At 45.4% G+C, this 25,411-nt stretch overlaps 1 protein-coding gene across 1 annotated transcript in view; it reads right to left on the bottom strand.

The window, feature by feature from the left end:
• Positions 1-24,778, bottom strand: part of LOC130291537 (proteinase-activated receptor 1-like) — a 37,579-nt gene extending 12,801 nt beyond the window's left edge. Inside the window, exon 1 of the mRNA XM_056540402.1 lies at positions 24,334-24,778. Within this exon, the coding sequence (XP_056396377.1) occupies positions 24,334-24,448 (115 nt within the window). The 5' untranslated portion in view covers positions 24,449-24,778. The remainder of the gene's footprint in view (positions 1-24,333) is intronic.
• Positions 24,779-25,411: the final 633 nt, after the last annotated feature.

Below are 25,411 nucleotides of genomic sequence, written 5' to 3'. Positions count from 1 at the left end.
GCATAGATCTTGTGGTGAAATTATTGATGTCATAAAGTAAAATTGGTGGTGCAAAAAACAAGGCCTTATATGTAAGGTGGAAAATTGAAAGCATTATGATTTTAAGAAGGCGAGGAGAAAAAAAACGAAATTTCAAAAATAAAAACCCTGTGTCTAAAGAGGTTAAAAAAAAACCCCTGTTATAGAATGATAAATATGTAACACATAAGCAAAAACCAAAGCAGAAAAAAATGCCTACAGAACTCGCTTACCTAAGCAACGATGATAAATGTCCCCGAATGGCATGAAAACTCATGCGCTCATTACTATGTAAGTAGTAGATTTCACTAAAGTCTTCTGGGCTTTTCTCTGAAGGGTAACCTTCTCTAAAAAAAACTCTCACAAAAAAGATGGTGTATTCTGTCCATATGCATGATCCATGTTATGTATTATAAATCCAACTGGATAAAAATCCAACTGGCTACTGAAAGGGGTACTCCGATGGAAGCTTTTTCTTTCTAATTATACAGATTTCCAGGCTGTCTGCTATAGAAAAGACAAACCTTTACTTACCTTTCATGCTCCTCATTATCTCTTCTCCAGTTGCAGGAGTGATCCTCTTCTTGGCGTTGGTTGGTCAATGTGTCACGGTGCAGCTCAGTGAATTGTTGGCTGTATCGGTGTCCTGCCTCAGCCAGTGATTGGCTGAGAGACGGTGTAACATATTGAGCCCCGGTCTTCTTAATACTTTACATTGCTGCTCAGCCAATCACTGTATGAGATGGGACACCACTGCAGCCAGTGATTCACTAGGCTGTACCATGATGCATTGACCTTGGCATCAGGAAGAGGATTGCAGAGGCGACCAGAGAAGTAATACTGGAGGCACCAGGAAAGCCGTAGGTAAGCAATTATTTGATAGCAGACAGCCAGGGCATCCGCCAATGTACCCCTTTAAGGGTAATGCTACATAAACTAAAAATCCTCTGCGGCTAATACACAGCAAAATCTGCATTCAAATGTAAAACGTGGACTTTCTGTGAATTTACTCAGGATTTCAACCCTGCTACATTAAAAAGGCTGAACCCACAGTCAAATACTGCAGCAGAAATTGATATTGGACTTGAATGTGGACTTGATTTGCACCATGTGTCCGATTCTGGTGGGAATAAGTCGGCTGCATGAAATTTCTTAAATCTTATCCATTTTCCTGATAGTCGAGATAGTATCTTTGACTGACAATGATGCCATCAGCCGATGAATTTATTATGTTTGCTCATACGACGGCTGATCACTGGCCCTATTACACATATTTGGTAGATTATCAATCCGTGTAATAGGTTTTATTCTAGTCTCTAGGACAAACAAGTCTAGGACATGTGAAAAGATTTTTAAAGCATCCGTGCCCCTTTAAGGAACTGTAATATGGCACCCATAGAAGTCTACAACCCCTTCTTTTGTTGTGTCAGATTTCAGATCCAACGGAGAGAAAATTTACATTCAGTGGATGACGTCCACTACATGCACTTCCCATAGAATCAGCAAATAAATTCAGATTACCATCACTAGAATAGTCTAAGGTGAACATAACACCATAACGTTTTTTTTTTTTTTAATGAACTGGTGCCAGAAAGTTAAACAGATTTGTAAATTACTTCTATTTAAAAATCTTAATCCTTCCAGTACTTATCAGCTGCTGAATGCTCCAGAGGAAGTTCTTTTCTTTTTGAATTTCCTTTCTGCCTGACCACAGTGCTCTCTGCTGACACCACTGTCCAGTAGGGATCGACCGATATAGATTTTTTAGGGCCGATACCGATAATCTGTGACCTTTCAGGCTGATAGCCGATAACTTCCGATATTCCGGTATAAGTTAGCGGCTATTTCCCCCACCGGCCCCCCAGAAGCAGCTGCAGATCAATGATTTAAAGTGGGCGCTTTAAATCAATGAACTGCAGTGGCTTTTGCGGGGCCAGAGACCGCAGCGGCGGCAGCGGTGGTCTCTGGCTGGGGGGGCGGGGCATTATCGGCAAGATAATTGCATATACCTATAATGTCCAAAATCGTGAATATTGGATGATAATATCGGCCAAACCGATAATCGGTTTATCCCTACTGTCCAGAGCAGGAACAAATCCCCATAGCAAACCTCTCCTGCTCCTGACAGTTCCTAACATGGACAGAGGTGTCAGCAGAGGGGACTGTGGTCAGACAGAAGGAAATTCTAAATGAAAAGAACTTCCTCTGGAGTATACAGGAGCTGACAAGTACTGGAAGGATTAAGCTTTTTAAATAAAAGTTATTTACAAATCTGTTTAACTTTCTGCCACCAATTGATTTAAAAATTATTGTTTTTCACCGGAGTACCCCTTTACAGAATTATCCTCCAAACAAGAAATGGATGACCCCCTTCAAATAGAAAATTGCTAACACATAAAGGCTCTGAAGTGTCAAGGTTAAATTCCAGTAAACTGGGGTTGGTTCTTCTCATTTTTCGTTCACAGGAAGGCAGGAGTGGAATGCACTGGGTAATTGCCAAAGAAAAGGCAGACACTGCCAGGAGAAGTCATAGTCACATGACGTCACCCCTCTAAAATGTTTTGACGTGATTAAACTTTGACCTACTAGTGATTGCAGAGGAGACTGGGCTATCTGATCAGACAGCAATAAAAATAAAAGTAAAACTAAAAGCAAAGAACGACACATGACGACTGATCTCTGCTAATGTTGCTGTCTGCAGGGAATAGAACCAATAATCCTATTAAAAATCAACTTCCTAACCTGCCGGTACATGTGTGCAGTGACGGGAAGTTATTTATTTAACCTTATTGTAGGAAAGTTTCCGAGGGACAAAGTCAAAAGTCAAGACATGTAACCCGAGGGCAGTGGTCTAAAATTCTGGCCCTCCAGATGTTGCAAAACTTCAACTCCCAGCATGCCCGGACAGCCGTTGGCTGTCCGGGCATGCTGGGAGTTGAAGTTTTGCAACATCTGGAGGGCAACGGTTTGAGACCACTGCCCTAGGGAAAAGAGAAAAAGGACATTGAACTAATAATAGCGGCGATGACTACACCTCACATGTGTTTGTAATGAAGGTTATTCTGAATGACTGCCTCCACATTCCAGAGTCCAGTATATGACCTTATATAATCACCATCATGATCTCAACATATTCCGTGCAGCTAAGTCAGTCCACCATGGGCAATACTTCTGAGGTGAATCATTGAAGATTTGTTACATTTGAAGTAAATTTTTAGTTAATTTTCAATAAAATAGGGAACATCACTTTAAAATGATTCCTGCCGCCAATATGAACTATTCTTGGAGGGGTCCAGGCAGAGAGAAGGTCTACCACAACGACCAATCACTATGTACAGTGGATATTCGGGTACCAAAGAAGAGTACATTTGGCTATGGCAGGCTAAAAAAAACCTCAAAACATACCTACCTCGGTACCCCGAAAGTCTCAGTGTCCCACCTCAGTCAGTGATTGGCTGAGTAGGCCAAGACGAGTCTGTCTCGAAAGTAAGCAGAGTGATGAGGGGGGACAGAATGATGTCACATTGGGAGCTGAGGGGGACCGAGGTAGGTGAGTATGCCTTTTTTCATTTTCATGCAGGGCCCAGCCAAATATAAAACTTTTTTGGTGTCTAGATAATCCCTTTAAAGGGGTACTTTGGCCCCAAGACATATTATCTCCTATCCAACGGGGACGGAGTATCGTGATGTCAGACTCCGCCTTGTGTGACGTCACGCCCCGCCCCCTCAATGCAAGTCTATGGGAGGGGGCGTGATGGCCATCAAACCCTCTCCCATAGACTTGCACTGAGGGGGCGGGGCGTTACCTCACACGGGGGCGGAGTCGTGAAGTCACGATACTCCATCCCCGAGGTCGGGAGGCATAACACTAAGAGCCTCCAGTGATTCCTGCAGTGCTTACAGGTGGGTGCTACATGCTAGATTGCGGGGGGTTGCCAGCAGCGGGACCCCGCGATCAGACATCTTATCCCCTATCCTTTGGATAGGGGATAGGATGTCTTGAGGCCAGAGTACCCCTTTAATGCTCCCATATACTTAAGTCAAAAGTCGCCAGAACCCACTGACTTCAGTTGGACCAGCTGATTACCTAAAGTGTATCGGGACCTCCAGACTCTCCTTCAATTATATTTGGAAAGAAGAATCAGGCATGTTGGATTTCAACTGCTTAAAGGACAACTGCAGCTTTATTACACTTATCCCCTATCCACAGGATAGGGGATACATGGAGGAGGCGTGTCAGCGTCATGCTGTGGCCGGCAGAGCCGTGGCCCCATGCAGGAGATCGAGGGGGCTCCCAGCATTCGGACCCCCCGGGATCAAACTCTTATCACCTATCCTGCAGATAGGGGATAAGTTGTTTTCGGCCACAGATGGCCTTTAAGCCTGTTGTTCTCAAATAGACCTGTCTGGCAGCGACTTACCCCTCCTTTCTCCACTGAGAACACATGAGTGTTTGGCCATGCCAAATGTTAAAGTGTATAGGGAAATTGTGAGAGTTAGCTCTCGGCCAACTATTGAAGGTGCAGGGATGTGGGATTCCTATCGCCCGATGCCCGGGACATGCAGTTCCGGGCATCGGGCAGGTGAATTTCTCCGGCCCTTAGCCCAGCTTCGGGCAAGCAGGGCGCGGCGGCGCTCAGAAGTCTGTATGGAGTGGACTCCCGACTCGTGCCTGCTCCATACTCTGCAGCCCCAGCTGTTCTCAGTAGCCGGGGGCCGCCGCCAATAGAAAGCATGCGGCTAGCTATTAACCCTTTAGATCGCCGCTGTCAAAGCTGACAGTGGCGTCTAAAGGGACATGTGAATGCTTCTTGGTGGGCTAGCAGGGTGGATCGCCCCCTCAGCACGATCGCGGGGGGGGGGGGGTGGGGGGGGTATAGGCGATCCATTACAGAGGTAGCCAGAGGGCTTACCTCTGTCTCCTGGTGTCCCGTGGCTCTGTCATTGATAGAGTCTGGCTGGACCAGGCTCTATCAATGGATCACAGAGCACACAGACCAATAGAGTTTAATAGAACTCTATTGATCTGTATGAGGAATCTAATGATTCCTCCTAAAAGTCTAATAAAGTGTTAAAAAAAAAAGTTTAAAAGATTCACATTCCATGTTAGAAGTTCAAATCACCCCCTTTTCCTATACAAAAACATGTAAACATAGTAATAAACATATTTAGTATTGCTGCGTGCGTAATTGTATGAACTATTAAAATATAACATTATGTATCCCATTCGGTAAATGACGTAAATGTGAAAAAAAATACCAAACCACAGAATTGCAATTTTTATAATGTCCCAGAAAAAAAAAAGTTAAAAAGCAATTAAAAAGTCAGATCAATACCAAAATGGTACCAATACAAAAAACAGATTATGGCGCAAAAATTTGCCCTCATACAGCCTCGTATGCAAATTTGTATTTTATTTTTTAAAGCTACAGAGGTCAAAAAGTGGCAATTAAAAAAATTGGAAAAAATTCGTAAAACATGACGGAAACTATACAAATCTGGTATTGCTGTAATCAAGCTGGCCTAAAGTATCAAAACAACATGGTAGCTCAACCACATGGTAAATGGCGTAGAATAGAAAACCACCAAATTTGCTAAATTATTTTTTACTATTTCAATTTAACTTCACCGATTATATTATATATATTTATTGTTTTTGTTTTGGAGAATATGTTATTGAAAAATTAAAAGGTATCATTATAGTAGGTAGTTATGGCTATTATAGGGCGAGGAGGAAAAAGTGAAAATTGGCCCAGACAAGTGGATCATCATGAGGGACAAGTAGATTTTGCTCCATTTCAGTCCCGTGGACAAGTCGTTTTTTATTAAATTCCCACACCCCTGAGGTGTATGGACAACATTAGGCTCCTAAAAGTTTGCAGTGCCCATTTGCTGGATGCACTGGGAAATCTCTAGCATATATAGTTAACATAGTCAAAGAACCCAAATACTCAACAGTGGCCAAAAAAGTATCATTTTGACCCCTGTCTAAATGGTTTATGTCCGGGACAAATAAAAAAACAACTACTCCATCCTTTTCTCCCGACATTTGTCATCAGGGAGAAGTGTGGGGAGACACATAATCACATTAGAAGATGGAATGGCTCCACTTAAAATAGCAGGTTTGCAGAAGGCAGGAGACAGGTATCAAACCCTTCAAGCTCCCTAACAATTCATATTTCATTTGAGGTGTACATTGGGAAAGAAAGGTGAGAGGGATTGATATAGGCAGAATCCATAGCATCACCTATGGATTCTGCCTATATCAATCACTCTCACCGCTCCTCGCCAATGTACACCTCAAGTTAAATATGAGCATAATTCTTCCGGTACACCCCCCCCCCCCCCCCCCCTTGCATTCCCTCTTCTGACCATAATGATGGGAGACACCACCAGTTTCCTCTTCATTTGCTGCCTGGCCTCCCTTATTTCCTATATTGTGGAATATCTACTCTCATTATGGAAGACTTTCTATTTTCCACTGACAGTCCAATCGGCCCATCTACCATTCATAGTGTACTTTACAATCCTTCCTAGGTCTCTCACAATTTACTAATTCTCTTATGCAAAAAGACACAAATTTACAATCTCTGTTTTCTACCAGCTCTGCTCAGTTTCTGACTTCATCAACCCTTTCACACTCTACATTCTTTATTGTCCTAATCTCTTCCCTTGTCTTCTGAATGGCAGACATTACAATGGAACTCTAAAAAGTGTTCCGGATGAAGCAGTGTCCTCCCCCCTCCCCCTACACTCAAAACCTTTTGACATAGACAATGACAACTTTGGCACATGCTTTCAGGGGTGCGCTAGGTGTGCCAAATGTCCATGGAGAAAATCGCAAATGTCAACAGATTTCCTTCAAGTTTCCTTAGTAAGTCCAATATTTTAAACACCTATCACTGATTTCCCAGCCTCCAAATAGCATCAATCCCATTGACTCAGGCACTTCCTCCAGTTTATTTTCAGCCTTGGATCCAATGACAGAAAAAGTCTCCATCTCTGAACCTGTCCTGTGCTGCTGACTACTGACCTGTCCTTCATCTCTAATACTTCAGGAACTATCGATCCAATATCATCTAATCATCACTATCTCTCCACTAACACTACAGAAACTACCCTGACTGAAGTCTTCTGATGGCTAAATGTAATGGCAACTTATCTTTACTGGCTCTTCTGAATTGTTCTACAGCATTTTGTACTGTAGGTCATCTATTCCTACTCAGAACTTGAGATTTCCAACTTCATAAGAAACAACCATTACTAGGCACTGTACCGACTGTCTTTACTTTATGTTCTTTTCTTTACACCCTACATTCAGCCATTTGGTTTCTCATTTCAAAACTATCTCCACAATTCTCTCTTCTTACGGTCAAAATCAAATATTTTATTACTGCTCTGATTTATTCCCGTCTTGATCACTGTAAAGGTTCTTTAGCACAGGGAGGTTATTGGTCAAACAGCCCAAATGCTGCAATGTGTAAAAATCCCAGTGATCAGCTGACAAACAAGCAACTGCTCATTTGTGGCCTGACTACATCATTTATGTGGCACTAAAAGTCATCTGTCTGCTTCACCCCTTTCCATTTAAACAGGGGATGTTCTGCTGACAGTAATGGACGTGAACTGCTGATCGAACAATCAGACAACTGTTTGGGATGCTATTTACTACAGAGTAAATAATCATTTTACTAAGGATTAATCTTTGGTCGATACTCGACACCAACAAGCTCTTCACAGTGCTTTATCTCCATACTTGTCCTCCCTCATCTGAGTCTATCCCCCTTACCCAGGTTCTAAATTCTACCAATGACCTAAGACTAACATCTTCCATAATCCAAACCTCCCATCCCCATCTTCAAGAATTTTCTCCTGCTGCACCAGTTCATTGGAAATTGAATAATTGGCTACATCTACATATGCATTTAGTTAAATAACAATATTTTGGCTGCCTGAATCTGCCACTAGGGGGAGCTTATGGCTAACTTATTATTAAGTTCAATTAATTAACTGTAAATAGTCAGTTTAGTAAATTCACATTTGAAACTACAATATGACAGTGGTATACATTGGTAAACAGTCAAAATGGTATGCAGATCCCGGATCCACATTGAATACATTAATTTCAATGGGCAGAGCATAGTCTTATAATCAGTAGGTTCGTTCTGATTCTTAATATACCACAATCATATTGTAGTTTCAGCCGTGAACTTAAGAATGTTTCCCCTTCTTACTAGGGCGGAAATCCATTCCTTATTGAAATACCATACAGAAACGCAGTCAGTTTTGAATACTGAGCACCTAGGATTGTCTATATGTTGCCTATGGACAAGTATAATAATACAGTATAAAATGGATATTTCATGGATTCAGATGCCTTTATAAAATAAACTATAATTTTACCAATATAACATGGGTAAATGTTATGTAAACATCTACAAGATGCAATAGAAAATATTGATATAGACAGACATAGTTCACTGAATGTCTCGACAAACCCAAACATGCAGTTCGACCCTGGGAAGGTCTTCCAATATAGTGCCAGAACTGAATAGGAGGGGGCAGGATTTCCGAGAAACCAGAAACAAAAGGTCCCAGGAACACAAAGCTCGGCTGAATGTATCAATCCAAGCCCAATCTGAAGAGGAGAATGAACACGCACAGCACAAAGGAGGGAAAGATGTTTTGTCTAAAGTGCATTTTGATAACATACTGGAAATGATAGCAGATGTCGATTATAACAAGGGAACGTCCTTTGCCTATGGAAGAGAAATGTTTCCAGTATCATATGGGATCTGGCTGTAGCAAAGGTTATACGTCCGTAAGAGGCAAGAAGGCAATGTCCAAAGCCATTGTTAAGGGGGCCCTATTACTGCTCTCTATAACATAAAGCCATAATAGAGCTTTATAGGGAATAACAATAGTTTGTGTAAACAGCAGCTCCCTCCATTTATAGGAGATGACTGACCAGGAGGGCAATATTAGTCCAGGGAGCAACAATACTACAGGACGGCATTATTACTATATGGAGGAGGGGAGGGAAAGCAGGGCATTATTTTTACAGGGGACATTATTACTACATGGGGGTATATAATTGCTGCATTGGGTGCATTCTTACTAGATGGAGGCACAACAGAGGCAATATTACAGCAGAAGGGCATTATTTCTAGATAGAGGCACAGGGGGCATTATTGCTACAGGGACATTATTACTGTCTGGAGGGCACATTGGGGCATTATTACTAAATGGAGGCACATGAGACATATCAATGAGTGAGGGTACTGTTGGGGCATTATTTGTGAATGGGCAAGCAGTGAGGGACATTATTAGTGGGGACATTATTACCGTAGGGTACACTAATGGGAACACCGTACTCTTCAGATATGAGTCGCATTTGGGATAAGTCCCCATAGCATCTGAGTCAATTTGAGAAACATGAAAGTTACTAACTCTGATCAGAGAAGACGTCACCTGTGAGTCACTGGATGTTAATATAATCACTTATACAGGCTGTAGTGCTCCTATGTTTAGCAGGTGAAATAACTATTGACCACATCCCCATTTTTCTCACTAAATATAATGACAAAAGTGCTATTGACATGAAATTTTCATCAGATGTTAGTATCAACCCAAGAAATCCATCCATACAAAGAAAGTGAAACAAGCTCGGAAATTAAATTATGTGTAATAATGTTACATTGAACAGAGAAAAAAAAAACATAATGAAAAAGGAATGTGCAAAAAATCATGGAAAGCCAAGACAACAGCTGAAATCTATCAGTAATTAAAAAGCCATCCAGCCCATGTCAGTGCAAATTAATTTCCGCTGGTCCAGTCCCAACTGATGGCTACAAAAAGGTCTCATTGCCAAGGTGTCACACAAGACACATCTCATGATGGGTAAAAGCAAAGAGCTGTCTTAAGACCTTCACCACCTGATTGCCGAAAAACATAACAATGTTGTTGGTTACAGGCACATTTCTAATCTTCTGAATGTTCCAGTGAGCACTGCTGTGGCCATAATACTGAAACGGAAAGACAATCATTCCACCATTATTTTGCCTCGACCAGGTAAGGTGCTCCCCCCAGGATTTCTGACAGAGGAGCGAGAAGAATAATAAGAAGAGTTGTCCAAGAGCCAAGGACACTTGTGGAGAGCTTCAAAAAAGACATGGAATTAGCAGGTACTGTTGTCTCAAAGAAATTGCATTTAGTGAGAAAAAAGGTGATGGAAAATGGAGAAAAAGACGTGTTTAATACTTATTTCACATGCTGTAATACAAGTATATAATGCTATATGATCACTGTACAAAGGTAATATTGGTCTTTTGCAGTCGATGTGGAAGGTTTAATTGGGCCTTCAATAGAGCTTCTAGTAAGTGCAGGACTGTGTTATGCAGGTATACACTGCTCAAAAAAAAAAACTAAAGGGAACACTTAAACAACACAATGTAACTCCAAGTCAATGACACTTCTGGGAAATCACACTGTCCACTCAGGAAGCAACACTGATGGACAATCAATTTCACATGCTGTTGTGCAAATGGAACAGACAACAGGTGGAAATTATAGGCAATTAGCAAGATACCCCAAATAAAGGAGTGGTTCTGCCGACGGTGATCACAGACCACTTCTCAGTTCCTATGCTTCCTGGCTGATGTTTTGGTCACTTTTGAACGCTGGCGGTGCTTTCACTCTAGTGGTAGCATGAGACGGAGTCTACAACCCACAGAAGTGGATCAGGTAGTGCAGCTCATCCAGTATGGCACACCGATGCGAGCTGTGGCAAGAAGGTTTGCTTTGCCTGTCAGCGTAGTGTCCAGAGCATGGAGGTGCTACCAGGAGACAGGCCAGTACATCAGCAGACATGGAGGAGACCGTAGGAGAGCAACAACCCAGCAGCATGACCACTTCCTCTGCCTTTGTGCAAGGAGGAGCAGGTGGAGCACTGCCAGAGCCCAGCAAAATGACCTCCAGCTGGCCACAAAGGTGCATGTGTCCACTCAAACAGTCAGAAACAGAATCCATGCGGGTTGGCAATCGCCCTGTGCTCTTCACAGATGAAAGCAGGTTCAAAATGAGTACATGTGACAGATGTGACAGAGTCTGGAGACGTCGTGGAGAACATTCTGCTGCCTGCAACATCTTTCATCATGACCGGTTTGGCAGTGGGTCAGTAATGGTGTGGGGTGACATTTCTTTGGGGGGACCGCACAGCCCTCCATGTACTTGCCAGAGATTGCCTGACTGCCATTAGGTACCGAGATGAGATCCTAAGACCCCTTTTGAGACCATATGCTGGTGCGGTTGGCCCTGGGTACCTCCTAATGCAAGACAATACTAGACCTCATGTGTCTAGAGTGTGCCAGCAGTTCCTGCAAGAGGAAGGCATTGATGCTATGGACTGGCCCACCCCTTCACCAGACCTGAATCCTATTGAGCACATCTGGGACATCATGTCTCGCTCCATACACCAACACCACGTTGCACCACAGACTGTCCAGGAGTTTGCAGATGCTTTAGTCCACCTCATCAGGAGCATGCCCAGGCATTGTAGGGAGGTCATACGGGCACGTGGAGGTCACACACACTACTGACCCTCATTTTGATTTGTTTTAAGGACATTACATCAAAGTTGGATCAGCCTGTAGTGGGGTTTTCCACTTTGATTTTGAGTGTGACTCCATATCCAGACCTCCATGGGTTGATAAATTTGATTTCCATTAATAATTTTTGTGTGATTTTGCTGTCAGCACATTCAACTATGTAAAGACGAAAGTATTTCATATGATTAGTTCATTCATTCAGATCTAGGATGTGTTATCTTAGTGTTCCCTTTATTTTTTGAGCAGTGTATAATGTTATTGTTACGCCGAGCGCTCCGGGTCCCCGCTCCTCCCCGGAGCGCTCGCTACACTCTCCCCGCTGCAGCGCTCCGGTCAGATCCACTGACCCGGGGCGCTGCGATTCCGCTTCCAGCCGGGATGCGATTCGCGATGCGGGTAACACCCGCTCGCGATGCGCACCCCGGCTCCCGTACCTGACTCGCTCTCCCTCGGTCCTGTCCCGGCGCGCGCGGCCCCGCTCCCTAGGGCACGCGCGCGCGCCGGGTCTTTGCGATTTAAAGGGCCACTGCGCCGCTGATTGGCGCAGTGATTCCAATTAGTGTCTTCACCTGTGCACTTCCCTATATCACCTCACTTCCCCTACACTTCCTTGCCGGATCTTGTTGCCCTAGTGCCAGTGAAAGCGTTCCTTGTGTGTTCCTAGCCTGTGTTCCAGACCTCCTGCCGTTGCCCCTGACTACGATCCTTGCTGCCTGCCCCGACCTTCTGCTACGTCCGACCTTGCTTCTGTCTACTCCCTTGTACCGCGCCTATCTTCAGCAGCCAGAGAGGTTGAGCCGTTGCTAGTGGATACGACCTGGTCACTACCGCCGCAGCAAGACCATCCCGCTTTGCGGCGGGCTCTGGTGAAAACCAGTAGTGACTTAGAACCGATCCACTAGCACGGTCCACGCCAATCCCTCTCTGGCACAGAGGATCCACTACCTGCCAGCCGGCATCGTGACAGTAGATCCGGCCATGGATCCCGCTGAAGTTCCTCTGCCAGTTGTCGCTGACCTCACCACGGTGATCGCCCAGCAGTCACAACAGATAGCGCAACAAGGCCAACAGCTGTCTCAACTGACCGTTATGCTACAGCAGTTACTACCACAGCTTCAGCAGTCATCTCCTCCGCCAGCTCCTGCACCTCCTCCGCAGCGAGTGGCCGCTCCTGGTCTACGCCTATCCTTGCCGGATAAATTTGATGGGGACTCTAAGTTTTGCCGTGGCTTTCTTTCCCAATGTTCTCTGCATCTGGAGATGATGTCGGACCTGTTTCCCACTGAAAGGTCTAAGGTGGCTTTCGTAGTCAGCCTTCTGTCTGGAAAAGCCCTGTCTTGGGCCACACCGCTCTGGGACCGCAATGACCCCGTCACTGCCTCCGTACACTCCTTCTTCTCGGAAATCCGAAGTGTCTTTGAGGAACCTGCCCGAGCCTCTTCTGCCGAGACTGCCCTGTTGAACCTGGTCCAGGGTAATTCTTCCGTTGGCGAGTATGCCGTACAATTCCGTACTCTTGCTTCAGAATTATCCTGGAACAATGAGGCCCTCTGCGCGACCTTTAAAAAAGGCCTATCCAGCAACATTAAAGATGTTCTGGCCGCACGAGAAATGCCTGCTAATCTTCATGAACTTATTCACCTTGCCACTCGCATTGACATGCGTTTTTCCGAAAGGCGTCAGGAGCTCCGCCAAGATATGGACTCTGTTCGCACGAGGCGTTTCTTCTCCTCGGCTCCTCTCTCCTCTGGTTCCCTGCAATCTGTTCCTGTGCCTCCCGCCGTGGAGGCTATGCAGGTCGACCGGTCTCGCCTGACACCTCAAGAGAGGACACGACGCCGCATGGAGAACCTCTGCCTGTACTGTGCTAGTACCGAACACTTCCTGAGGGATTGTCCTATCCGCCCTCCCCGCCTGGAAAGACGTACGCTGACTCCGCACAAAGGTGAGACAATCCTTGATGTCTACTCTGCTTCTCCACGTCTTACTGTGCCTGTGCGGATGTCTGCCTCTGCCTTCTCCTTCTCTTCTGTGGCCTTCTTGGACTCTGGATCTGCAGGAAATTTTATTTTGGCCTCTCTCGTCAACAGGTTCAACATCCCAGTGACCAGTCTCGCCAGACCCCTTTACATCAATTGTATAAACAATGAAAGATTGGACTGTTCCATACGTTTCCGCACGGAGCCCCTTCTAATGAGCATCGGATCTCATCACGAGAGGATTGAACTTTTGGTCCTCCCCAATTGCACCTCGGAAATTCTCCTTGGACTTCCCTGGCTTCAACTTCATTCCCCAACCCTGGATTGGTCCACTGGGGAGATCAAGAGTTGGGGGCCCTCTTGTTCCAAGGACTGTCTAAAACCGGTTCCCAGTAACCCTTGCCGTGACTCTGTGGTTCCTCCAGTAACCGGTCTCCCTAAGGCCTATATGGACTTCGCGGATGTTTTCTGCAAAAAACAAGCGGAGACTCTACCTCCTCACAGGCCTTATGATTGTCCTATCGACCTCCTCCCGGGCACTACTCCACCCCGGGGCAGAATTTATCCTCTCTCTGCCCCAGAGACTCTTGCCATGTCTGAATACGTCCAGGAGAATCTAAAAAAGGGCTTTATCCGTAAATCCTCCTCTCCTGCCGGAGCCGGATTTTTCTTTGTGTCCAAAAAAGATGGCTCCCTACGTCCTTGCATTGACTACCGCGGTCTTAATAAAATCACGGTTAAGAACCGCTACCCCTTACCCCTCATCTCTGAACTCTTTGATCGCCTCCAAGGTGCCCACATCTTTACTAAATTGGACTTAAGAGGCGCCTATAACCTCATCCGCATCAGAGAGGGGGATGAGTGGAAAACAGCATTTAACACCAGAGATGGACACTTTGAGTATCTGGTCATGCCCTTTGGCCTGTGCAACGCCCCTGCTGTCTTCCAAGACTTTGTTAATGAAATTTTTCGTGATCTGTTATACTCCTGTGTTGTTGTATATCTAGATGATATCCTAATTTTTTCGGCCAATCTAGAAGAACACCGCCAGCATGTCCGTATGGTTCTTCAGAGACTTCGTGACAATCAACTCTATGCTAAAATTGAGAAATGTCTGTTTGAATGCCAATCTCTTCCTTTTCTAGGATATTTGGTCTCTGGCCAGGGACTACAAATGGATCCAGACAAACTCTCTGCCGTCTTAGATTGGCCACGCCCCTCCGGACTCCGTGCTATCCAACGCTTTTTGGGCTTCGCCAATTATTACAGGCAATTTATTCCACATTTTTCTACCCTTGTGGCCCCTATCGTGGCTTTAACCAAAAAAAATGCCGATCCCAAGTCTTGGCCTCCTCAAGCGGAAGACGCCTTTAAACGACTCAAGTCTGCCTTTTCTTCGGCTCCCGTGCTCTCCAGACCTGACCCTTCCAAACCCTTCCTACTGGAGGTTGATGCCTCCTCAGTGGGAGCTGGAGCTGTTCTTCTACAGAAAAATTCTTCCGGGCATGCCGTCACTTGTGGTTTTTTTTCTAGGACCTTCTCTCCGGCGGAGAGGAACTACTCCATCGGGGATCGAGAGCTTCTAGCCATTAAATTAGCACTTGAGGAATGGAGGCATCTGCTGGAGGGATCAAGATTTCCAGTTATTATTTACACCGACCACAAGAACCTCTCCTACCTCCAGTCTGCCCAACGGCTGAATCCTCGCCAGGCCCGGTGGTCTCTGTTCTTTGCCCGGTTTAATTTTGAGATTCACTTTCGTCCTGCCGATAAGAACATTAGGGCCGATGCTCTCTCTCGTTCCTCGGATGCCTCAGAAGTTGAACTCTCTCCGCAACACATCATTCCACCTGACTGCCTGATCTCCACTTCTCCTGCCTTCATCAGGCAAACTCCTCCAGGAAAGACCTTTGTTTCTCCACGCCAACGCCTCGGAATCCTCAAATGGGGTCACTCCTCCCATCTCGCAGGTCATGTGGGCATCAAGAAATCTCTGCAACTCATCTCCCGCTTCTATTGGTGGCCGACTCTGGAGACGGATGTTGTGGACTTTGTCCGAGCCTGCACTATCTGTGCCCGGGATAAGACTCCTCGCCAGAAGCCCGCTGGTTTTCTTCATCCCCTGCCTGTCCCCGAACAGCCTTGGTCTCTGATTGGTATGGATTTTATTACTGATTTACCCCCTTCCCGTGGCAACACTGTTATTTGGGTGGTCGTTGATCGATTCTCCAAAATGGCACATTTCATCCCTCTTCCTGGTCTTCCTTCAGCGCCTCAGTTGGCTAAACAATTTTTTGTACACATTTTTCGTCTTCACGGCTTGCCTACGCAGATCGTCTCGGATAGAGGTGTCCAATTCGTGTCTAAATTCTGGAGGGCTCTCTGTAAACAACTCAAGATTAAATTAAATTTTTCTTCTGCATATCATCCCCAGTCCAATGGACAAGTAGAAAGAATTAACCAGGTCTTGGGTGATTATTTGCGACATTTTGTTTCCTCCCGCCAGGATGACTGGGCAGATCTCCTTCCATGGGCCGAATTCTCGTATAACTTCAGAGTCTCTGAATCTTCCTCCAAATCCCCATTTTTCGTGGTGTACGGCCGTCACCCTCTTCCCCCCCTCCCTACCCCCTTGCCCTCTGGTCTACCCGCTGTGGATGAAATTTCTCGTGACCTTTCCATCATATGGAGAGAGACCCAAAATTCTCTCTTACAGGCTTCATCACGCATGAAGAAGTTCGCAGATAAGAAAAGAAGAGCTCCTCCCGTTTTTTCCCCTGGAGACAAGGTATGGCTCTCCGCTAAATATGTCCGCTTCCGTGTCCCTAGCTACAAGTTGGGACCACGCTATCTTGGTCCTTTCAAAGTTTTGTGTCAAATTAATCCTGTCTCTTACAAACTTCTTCTTCCTCCTTCTCTTCGTATCCCTAATGCCTTTCACGTCTCTCTTCTTAAACCACTCATCCTCAACCGTTTTTCTCCCAAATCTGTTCCTCCCACTCCTGTTTCCGGCTCCTCGGACATCTTCTCTGTCAAAGAGATCTTAGCCTCTAAAAAGGTCAGAGGGAAAACTTTTTTTTTAGTGGACTGGGAGGGTTGTGGTCCTGAAGAGAGATCCTGGGAACCTGAGGACAACATCCTAGACAAAAGTCTGCTCCTCAGGTTCTCAGGCTCTAAGAAGAGGGGGAGACCCAAGGGGGGGGGTACTGTTACGCCGAGCGCTCCGGGTCCCCGCTCCTCCCCGGAGCGCTCGCTACACTCTCCCCGCTGCAGCGCTCCGGTCAGATCCACTGACCCGGGGCGCTGCGATTCCGCTTCCAGCCGGGATGCGATTCGCGATGCGGGTAACACCCGCTCGCGATGCGCACCCCGGCTCCCGTACCTGACTCGCTCTCCCTCGGTCCTGTCCCGGCGCGCGCGGCCCCGCTCCCTAGGGCGCGCGCGCGCCGGGTCTTTGCGATTTAAAGGGCCACTGCGCCGCTGATTGGCGCAGTGATTCCAATTAGTGTCTTCACCTGTGCACTTCCCTATATCACCTCACTTCCCCTACACTTCCTTGCCGGATCTTGTTGCCCTAGTGCCAGTGAAAGCGTTCCTTGTGTGTTCCTAGCCTGTGTTCCAGACCTCCTGCCGTTGCCCCTGACTACGATCCTTGCTGCCTGCCCCGACCTTCTGCTACGTCCGACCTTGCTTCTGTCTACTCCCTTGTACCGCGCCTATCTTCAGCAGCCAGAGAGGTTGAGCCGTTGCTAGTGGATACGACCTGGTCACTACCGCCGCAGCAAGACCATCCCGCTTTGCGGCGGGCTCTGGTGAAAACCAGTAGTGACTTAGAACCGATCCACTAGCACGGTCCACGCCAATCCCTCTCTGGCACAGAGGATCCACTACCTGCCAGCCGGCATCGTGACAGTTATCTATACAATTTGTGTGGAGCAGGGTTGATTTTGTTTCTGAGATTTGGCAAAACTTTTAAAAACAGGAATGTTACAGTAGATCATGGCCCCATTTTCAGTCAAGGGAGGTTTCCTAAATGCCAGAGTAGCTCAGTGGTTAGCACCAAGGTCCTAGGTTGAAATCCTACCAAGGACAACATCTGCAATGGGTTTGAAGGTTTCCCAGTGTTTGTGTGGGTTTCCTTTAGGGCTGCATCTACTGCTGCTGTCAATGTGTCTGTATTGTCATACACAGTGGCACTCTCACTGCAAAATTTGAGCTTTGGTCCTGACAGTTAACCCCTACAGTGTCACTATAAAACTAAGTAGTGGCAACTGGATCCTTGTTCTGGTGATCACCAAGTCAGGCACCACTATTGACGCAGACTCGGACTTCTGGATATCACTTCTGGCACAACAACCAGAAATAAAGTAAAAAATGGCATAATCCAAAGTTTTTTTTCAGTAACAAAAAGCCTGCAATAGATCTACTGCATCCAAACATGGCCTTAAAATGACAACTGGACTGACCACCACTTTATGGCACCCAATGCAGATGTCAGCTTTTATGTCCTATAAATCCATCCTGTTACAGCAAGGAATTGTAGCCTACCAACAGCTGGAAAGCCACAAAAAAGGACATCTATGGCCTTAAGCAGAATTGTCTTACAGGTTGGGTGACAAGGATCATTCTACAACTTCACCAACTACACTACAGCCATATATGTCACTTGTTATGATCCCATTTAGATGTTCACAGCTGATACAAAACAAATTGTGTGGGAGATGTCGGCAAGCTGGAAGAGCGGGCTGCTGATGTAGACCACAGTTTGCCTCCACCAAATCAATTCTTTAAAATGTTCCAAACATAGACAAAAAGTGACTACATTCAGCTCACCTTACTTATAAAAGTAGTCACAATTGATACCAAACCCTCACCACGAGTTTACTGATGCTAGGTCTCTTTTTTGTTCTTTGTTTATTTTTTTGTTTCTTTATTTCATCAGACCCGGAGCGAACATGCTCCGGGGGCTGATGGTAACAGGGTGCTGAGTGAAAGATCACGGGGGTCCCCAGTGGCAGGACCCCCGTGATCAGGCATCTTATCCCCTATCCAAAGATGTCTTAGCGCCGGAGTACCCATTTAACTGAACATTGTCCCTATTAGACGTTGGCATGCACTAAAATTTTAGCAACCAAATAAGCACGGTCCTTTGGTTAGAATATGTCAGCAATCCTACCAATGGTTGCTGCATATGGTCATAACCCAGGGCTCCTATGGTGAAAGACACAACAGAGCACATGAGGTATACACCAGTGATTCCAAATCCCGTCAGGCCCTGCCAGGGTACCGCGACGCTCCGGCAATTTTTATTTTTTTTTTAAATCTCCCGCCCCGGCCTGTGCGCCTGTGAATCACGGCAGTGCAGGGGGAAGGAAAGCCTGTGTGTGTATTGCGTGTAGGTGCACACTGCGCACACAGCGCCCCCCTACCCCCTGCAGAGCTGTGAGGGAGTCACAGGCACACAGGCCGGGAAGGGGATATATGCAATGGGGATGGTGCACTGGACCATCCTCCCGGCCCCTGGACCATCCATCCTCCCGGCCCCAGGACCATCCTCCAGGCCCCCTGCAGAAGGACATTGAAAAACAGCTCAGCTTAAACAGCACCCTCTTCCCTCTGTCACCCCTGACCATCCCCCTTTGTCACCCCCTTTCAACCTTGACCCCTTTCCTGTCATCCATGTACACCTTGTCTGCCCTTGTCACCCATGTTCACCACCCCTCTGTCCCTTTGTCACCCCTGTCCATCCCTCCTTGTCATTCCTGTCCACCCCTACACCCCCGTCACCCATGTACACTCTTCTACACCCATCTGTCACCCATGTACACTCTTCTACACCCATATGTCACCCATGTACACCCCTTAACACCCCTCTGTCACCCATGTATACTCCTCTACACCTGTTACCCATGCACACCCCTCTGTCACCCACTACGCCTCCCTGTCACCCATGTACACTCTTCTACACCCATGTACACCCCTCTGTCAACCCCTACACCTGTCAGCCATGTACACTCTTCTATACCCATCTGTCACCCATGTACACCCCTCTGTCACCCCCTATGCCCCCCTGTCACCCATGTACACTCTTCTACACCCGTTACTCCTTTACACCTATACGCGCCTTTCACCCATGTACACTCTTCTACAACCATCTGTCACCCATGTACACTCTTCTACACCCCTCTGTCACCCATGTACACTCTTCTACAACCATCTGTCACCCATGTACACTCCTCTACACCCCTCTGTCACCCATGTACACTCCTTTACATGCCTCTGTCTCCCATGTACACTCCTCTATATCCCTGTCTCCCATGAACACTCCTCTACTCCCCTCTGTCATCCATGTATACTCCTCTACACCCCTCTGTCACCCATCTACACTCCTCTATATCCCTCTGTCTCCCATGTACACTACTCTATATCCGTCTGTCACCCATGTACACTCCTCTATATCCCTCTGTCACCCATGTACACTCCTCTATATCCCTCTGTCACCCATGTACACTATTCTACAACCCTGTCACCCACGTACACTCCTCTATATCCCTCTGTCACCCATGTACACTCCTCTACACCCCTCTGTCTCCCATGTACACTCCTCTATATCCCTCTGTCACCCATGTACACTATTCTACACCCTGCTGTTACCCCTTTACACCCCTGTATTCCTCTTCACTTGTAAAAAGGGGAATCTGGAGGCTGATGCAGGAAAAGTGCAGAGCCTAATAGGTTTGTTTGCAGGTTTAACGGTGAAGAATTGTGGCTGGAAGAAATCGTTATGATGACCCGGAGAAGAGAAGGGAACAATGCTGATTTTAGAAGACGTCACTTGTGAGTTGCTGTATAAAGCAGCACTGTAATCTACATACCCACAGATAAATTGATGTTGTGCATTGCGGCTGTTTGGCTCGTCAAATTCGGTAGGGGTACCCCATGGAAAAAAACATTTCCGAGGGGTTCCTCGAGACAAAAAAAGGTTGTGAACCACTGGTATACACTATATGCATTAAGCAGTATATACTCTAGTGATTGTCATTGTCTCTGCAGTGTATACAATACTCCCCCAGTTCATACACACTATATACATTATGCAGTATATACTCCAGTGCTGGTCTCTCTGGACTGTATACACTAACTCTAAGTTCATACACAATGTATACATTATATACTCCAGTGCTGGTCTCTCTGCACTGTATACACTAGTTCAACCACACTCTATACATTATATACAGTAGTGCTGGACTCTCTGCACTGTATACCCCAGTTCATACACACTGTATACATTATATACTCCAGTGCTGGTCTTTGCACTGTATACACTCTCTCAGTTCACACTATATACAGTAGTGCTGGTCTCTCTGCACTGTATGCACACTCAGTTCATACACACTGTATACATTATCCAGTATATACTCCAGTGCTGGTCTCTCTGCACTGTATACACTAGTTCATACACACTGTATACATTATATACTCCAGTGCTGGTCTCTCTGCACTATATATACTAGTTCATACACACTGTATACATTATATACTCCAGTGCTGTTCTCTCTGCACTGTATACCCCAGTTCATACACACTGTATACATTATATACTCCAGTGCTGGTCTCTGCACTGTATACACTCTCTCAGTTCACACTATATACAGTAGTGCTGGTCTCTCTGCACTGTATGCAAACTCCGTTCATACACACTGTATACATTATCCAGTATATACTCCAGTGCTGGTCTCTCTGCACTATATATACTAGTTCATACACACTGTATACATTATATACAGTAGTGCTGGACTCTCTGCACTGTATACCCCAGTTCATACACACTGTATACATTATATACTCCAGTGCTGGTCTCTGCACTGTATACACTCTCTCAGTTCACACTATATACAGTAGTGCTGTTCTCTCTGCACTGTATGCACACTCAGTTCATATACACTGTATACATTATGCAGTATATACTCCAGTGCTGGTCTCTCTGCACTGTATACACTAGTTTATACACACTGTATACATTATATACTCCAGTGCTGGTCTCTCTGCACTATATACACTAGTTCATACACACTGTATACATTATATACAGTAGTGCTGAACTCTCTGCACTGTATACACTAACTCTAAGTTCATACACAATGTATACATTATATACTCCAGTGCTGGTCTCTCTGCACTGTATACACTAGTTCAACCACACTCTATACATTATATACAGTAGTGCTGGACTCTCTGCACTGTATACCCCAGTTCATACACACTGTATACATTATATACTCCAGTGCTGGTCTCTGCACTGTATACACTCTCTCAGTTCACACTATATACAGTAGTGCTGGTCTCTCTGCACTGTATGCACACTCAGTTCATACACACTGTATACATTATCCAGTATATACTCCAGTGCTGGTCTCTCTGCACTGTATACACTAGTTCATACACACTGTATACATTATATACTCCAGTGCTGGTCTCTCTGCACTATATATACTAGTTCATACACACTGTATACATTATATACAGTAGTGCTGGACTCTCTGCACTGTATACCCCAGTTCATACACACTGTATACATTATATACTCCAGTGCTGGTCTCTGCACTGTATACACTCTCTCAGTTCACACTATATACAGTAGTGCTGGTCTCTCTGCACTGTATGCAAACTCCGTTCATACACACTGTATACATTATCCAGTATATACTCCAGTGCTGGTCTCTCTGCACTATATATACTAGTTCATACACACTGTATACATTATATACAGTAGTGCTGGACTCTCTGCACTGTATACCCCAGTTCATACACACTGTATACATTATATACTCCAGTGCTGGTCTCTGCACTGTATACACTCTCTCAGTTCACACTATATACAGTAGTGCTGTTCTCTCTGCATTGTATGCACACTCAGTTCATACACACTGTATACATTATGCAGTATATACTCCAGTGCTGGTCTCTCTGCACTGTATACACTAGTTTATACACACTGTATACATTATATACTCCAGTGCTGGTCTCTCTGCACTATATACACTAGTTCATACACACTGTATACATTATATACAGTAGTGCTGAACTCTCTGCACTCTATATCCCAGTTCATACACACTGTATACATTATATACTCCAGTGCTGCTCTCTCTGCACTATATACACTAGTTCATACACACTGTATACATTATATACAGTAGTGCTGAACTCTCTGCACTGTATACCCCAGTTCATACACACTGTATACATTACATACTCCAGTGCTGGTCTCTCTGCACTATATACACTAGTTCATACACACTGTATACATTATATACAGTAGTGCTGGACTCTCTGCACTGTATACACTAGTTCATACACACTGTATACATTATATACTCCAGTGCTGGTCTCTCTGCACTGTATGCACTAGTTCATACACACTGTATACATTATATACTCCAGTGCTGGTCTCTCTGCACTATATATACTAGTTCATACACACTGTATACATTATATACTCCAGTGCTGTTCTCTCTGCACTATATACGCTAGTTCATACACACTGTATACATTATATACTCCAGTGCTGGTCTCTCTTCACTGTATACATTATATACTCCAGTGCTGTTCTCTCTGCACTATATACGCTAGTTCATACACACTGTATACATTATATACTCCAGTGCTGGTCTCTCTGCACTGTATACATTATATACTCCAGTGCTGGTCTCTCTGCACTATATACGCTAGTTCATACACACTGTATACATTATATACTCCAGTGCTGGTCTCTCTGCACTATATATACTAGTTCATACACACTGTATACATTATATACTCCAGTGCTGGTCTCTCTGCACTATATATACTAGTTCATACACACTGTATACATTATATACTCCAGTGCTGTTCTCTCTGCACTATATACGCTAGTTCATACACACTGTATACATTATATACTCCAGTGCTGGTCTCTCTGCACTGTATACATTATATACTCCAGTGCTGGTCTCTCTGCACTATATACGCTAGTTCATACACACTGTATACATTATATACTCCAGTGCTGGTCTCTCTGCACTATATATACTAGTTCATACTCACTGTATACATTATATACTCCAGTGCTGGTCTCTCTGCACTATATATACTAGTTCATACACACTGTATACATTATATACTCCAGTGCTGGTCTCTCTGCACTATATATACTAGTTCATACACACTGTATACATTATATACTCCAGTGCTGGTCTCTCTGCACTATATACACTAGTTCATACACACTGTATACATTATATACTCCAGTGCTGGTCTCTCTTCACTGTATACACTAGTTCATACACACTGTATACATTATATACTCCAGTGCTGGTCTCTCTGCACTATATACGCTAGTTCATACACACTGTATACATTATATACTCCAGTGCTGGTCTCTCTTCACTGTATACCCCAGTTCATACACACTGTATACATTACATACTCCAGTGCTGGTCTCTCTGCACTATATATACTAGTTCATACACACTGTATACATTATATACTTCAGTGCTGGTCTCTCTGCACTATATATACTAGTTCATACTCACTGTATACATTACATACTCCAGTGCTGGTCTCTCTGCACTGTATACACACAGTTTATACACACAGTATATACTCCAATGCTGGTCTATTTGCACTATATACACTACTCTCCAGTTCATACCACATACATTAGATATACTCCAAGGCTGGTCACTCACCTTTCTGGAGTTCGCATTGGCCCGCACACAGCAGGACTGCCAGGCAGAGCAGTAGGAGTCCCCGTGTGCTCTCCATGTCTGATTGTCCCGTAGCTGCGCTCCCAGCTATGCACATGCAGGGTGTGAGGAAGCCTCAGATGTCACAGGACTCTATGCCCTGGAGTAGTGGCCGGGGGCGGGAGGACCGAGCACCTCCCTGTCTTCTCAGCTCGGAGCACTACTTATCCGCGGGAGAAGCTGCAGACATCAGGTCTTTGTTATTGAGGGTCTGGATCCTGGAGAGGGGGTGATGGGGGAGGAGGAGGGCGCACTAGGTCACTGCCTTCTCATGTGACTCATCCATTCAGATGTGTAACAAATGTTCTAAAGGTCCTAGGCGACATCTCTCAGAGTCCTGTGCGACATCTCTCATAGAGTCCTGTGACTGTGCGACATCTCTCATAGAGTCCCGGTGCGACATCTCTCAGGGTGCTGTGCGACATCTCTCATAGAGTCCTGTGACTGTGCGACATCTCTCATAGAGTCCTGTGACTGTGCGACATCTCTCATAGAGTCCCGGTGCGACATCTCTCAGGGTCCTGTGCGACATCTCTCATAGAGCTCTAGGCGACATCTCTCAGAGTCCTGTGACTGTGCAACATCTCTCATAGAGTCCCGGTGACATCTCTCAGAGTCCTGTGCGACATCTCTCAGAGTCCTGTGCGACATCTCTCAGAGTCCTGAAGTACAACATCTCTCATACAGTCTCGGGGAGACATCTCTCAGGGAGTCCTGTAATAGGTCATAGAATCCTGGACATCTCCCATAGAGTCCTGTGTGACATCTATCATAGAGTCCTGTAATAGGTCATAGAATCCTGGACATCTCCCATAGAGTCCTGTGCGACATCTCTCAGAGTCCTGTGCGACATCTCTCAGAGTCCTGAAGTACAACATCTCTCATACAGTCTCGGGGAGACATCTCTCAGAGAGTCCTGTAATAGGTCATAGAATCCTGGACATCTCCCATAGAGTCCTGTGCGACATCTCTCATAGAGTCCTGGGCGACAACTCAAACAGTATAAATAGGTAAAATACCA

The sequence above is a fragment of the Hyla sarda genome, chromosome 1 (assembly GCF_029499605.1).
Source record: "Hyla sarda isolate aHylSar1 chromosome 1, aHylSar1.hap1, whole genome shotgun sequence".
NCBI lineage: Eukaryota > Metazoa > Chordata > Amphibia > Anura > Hylidae > Hyla > Hyla sarda.
Note: the sequence above shows the minus strand (reverse complement) of the source record. Positions and strands in the feature narration are given on the sequence as shown.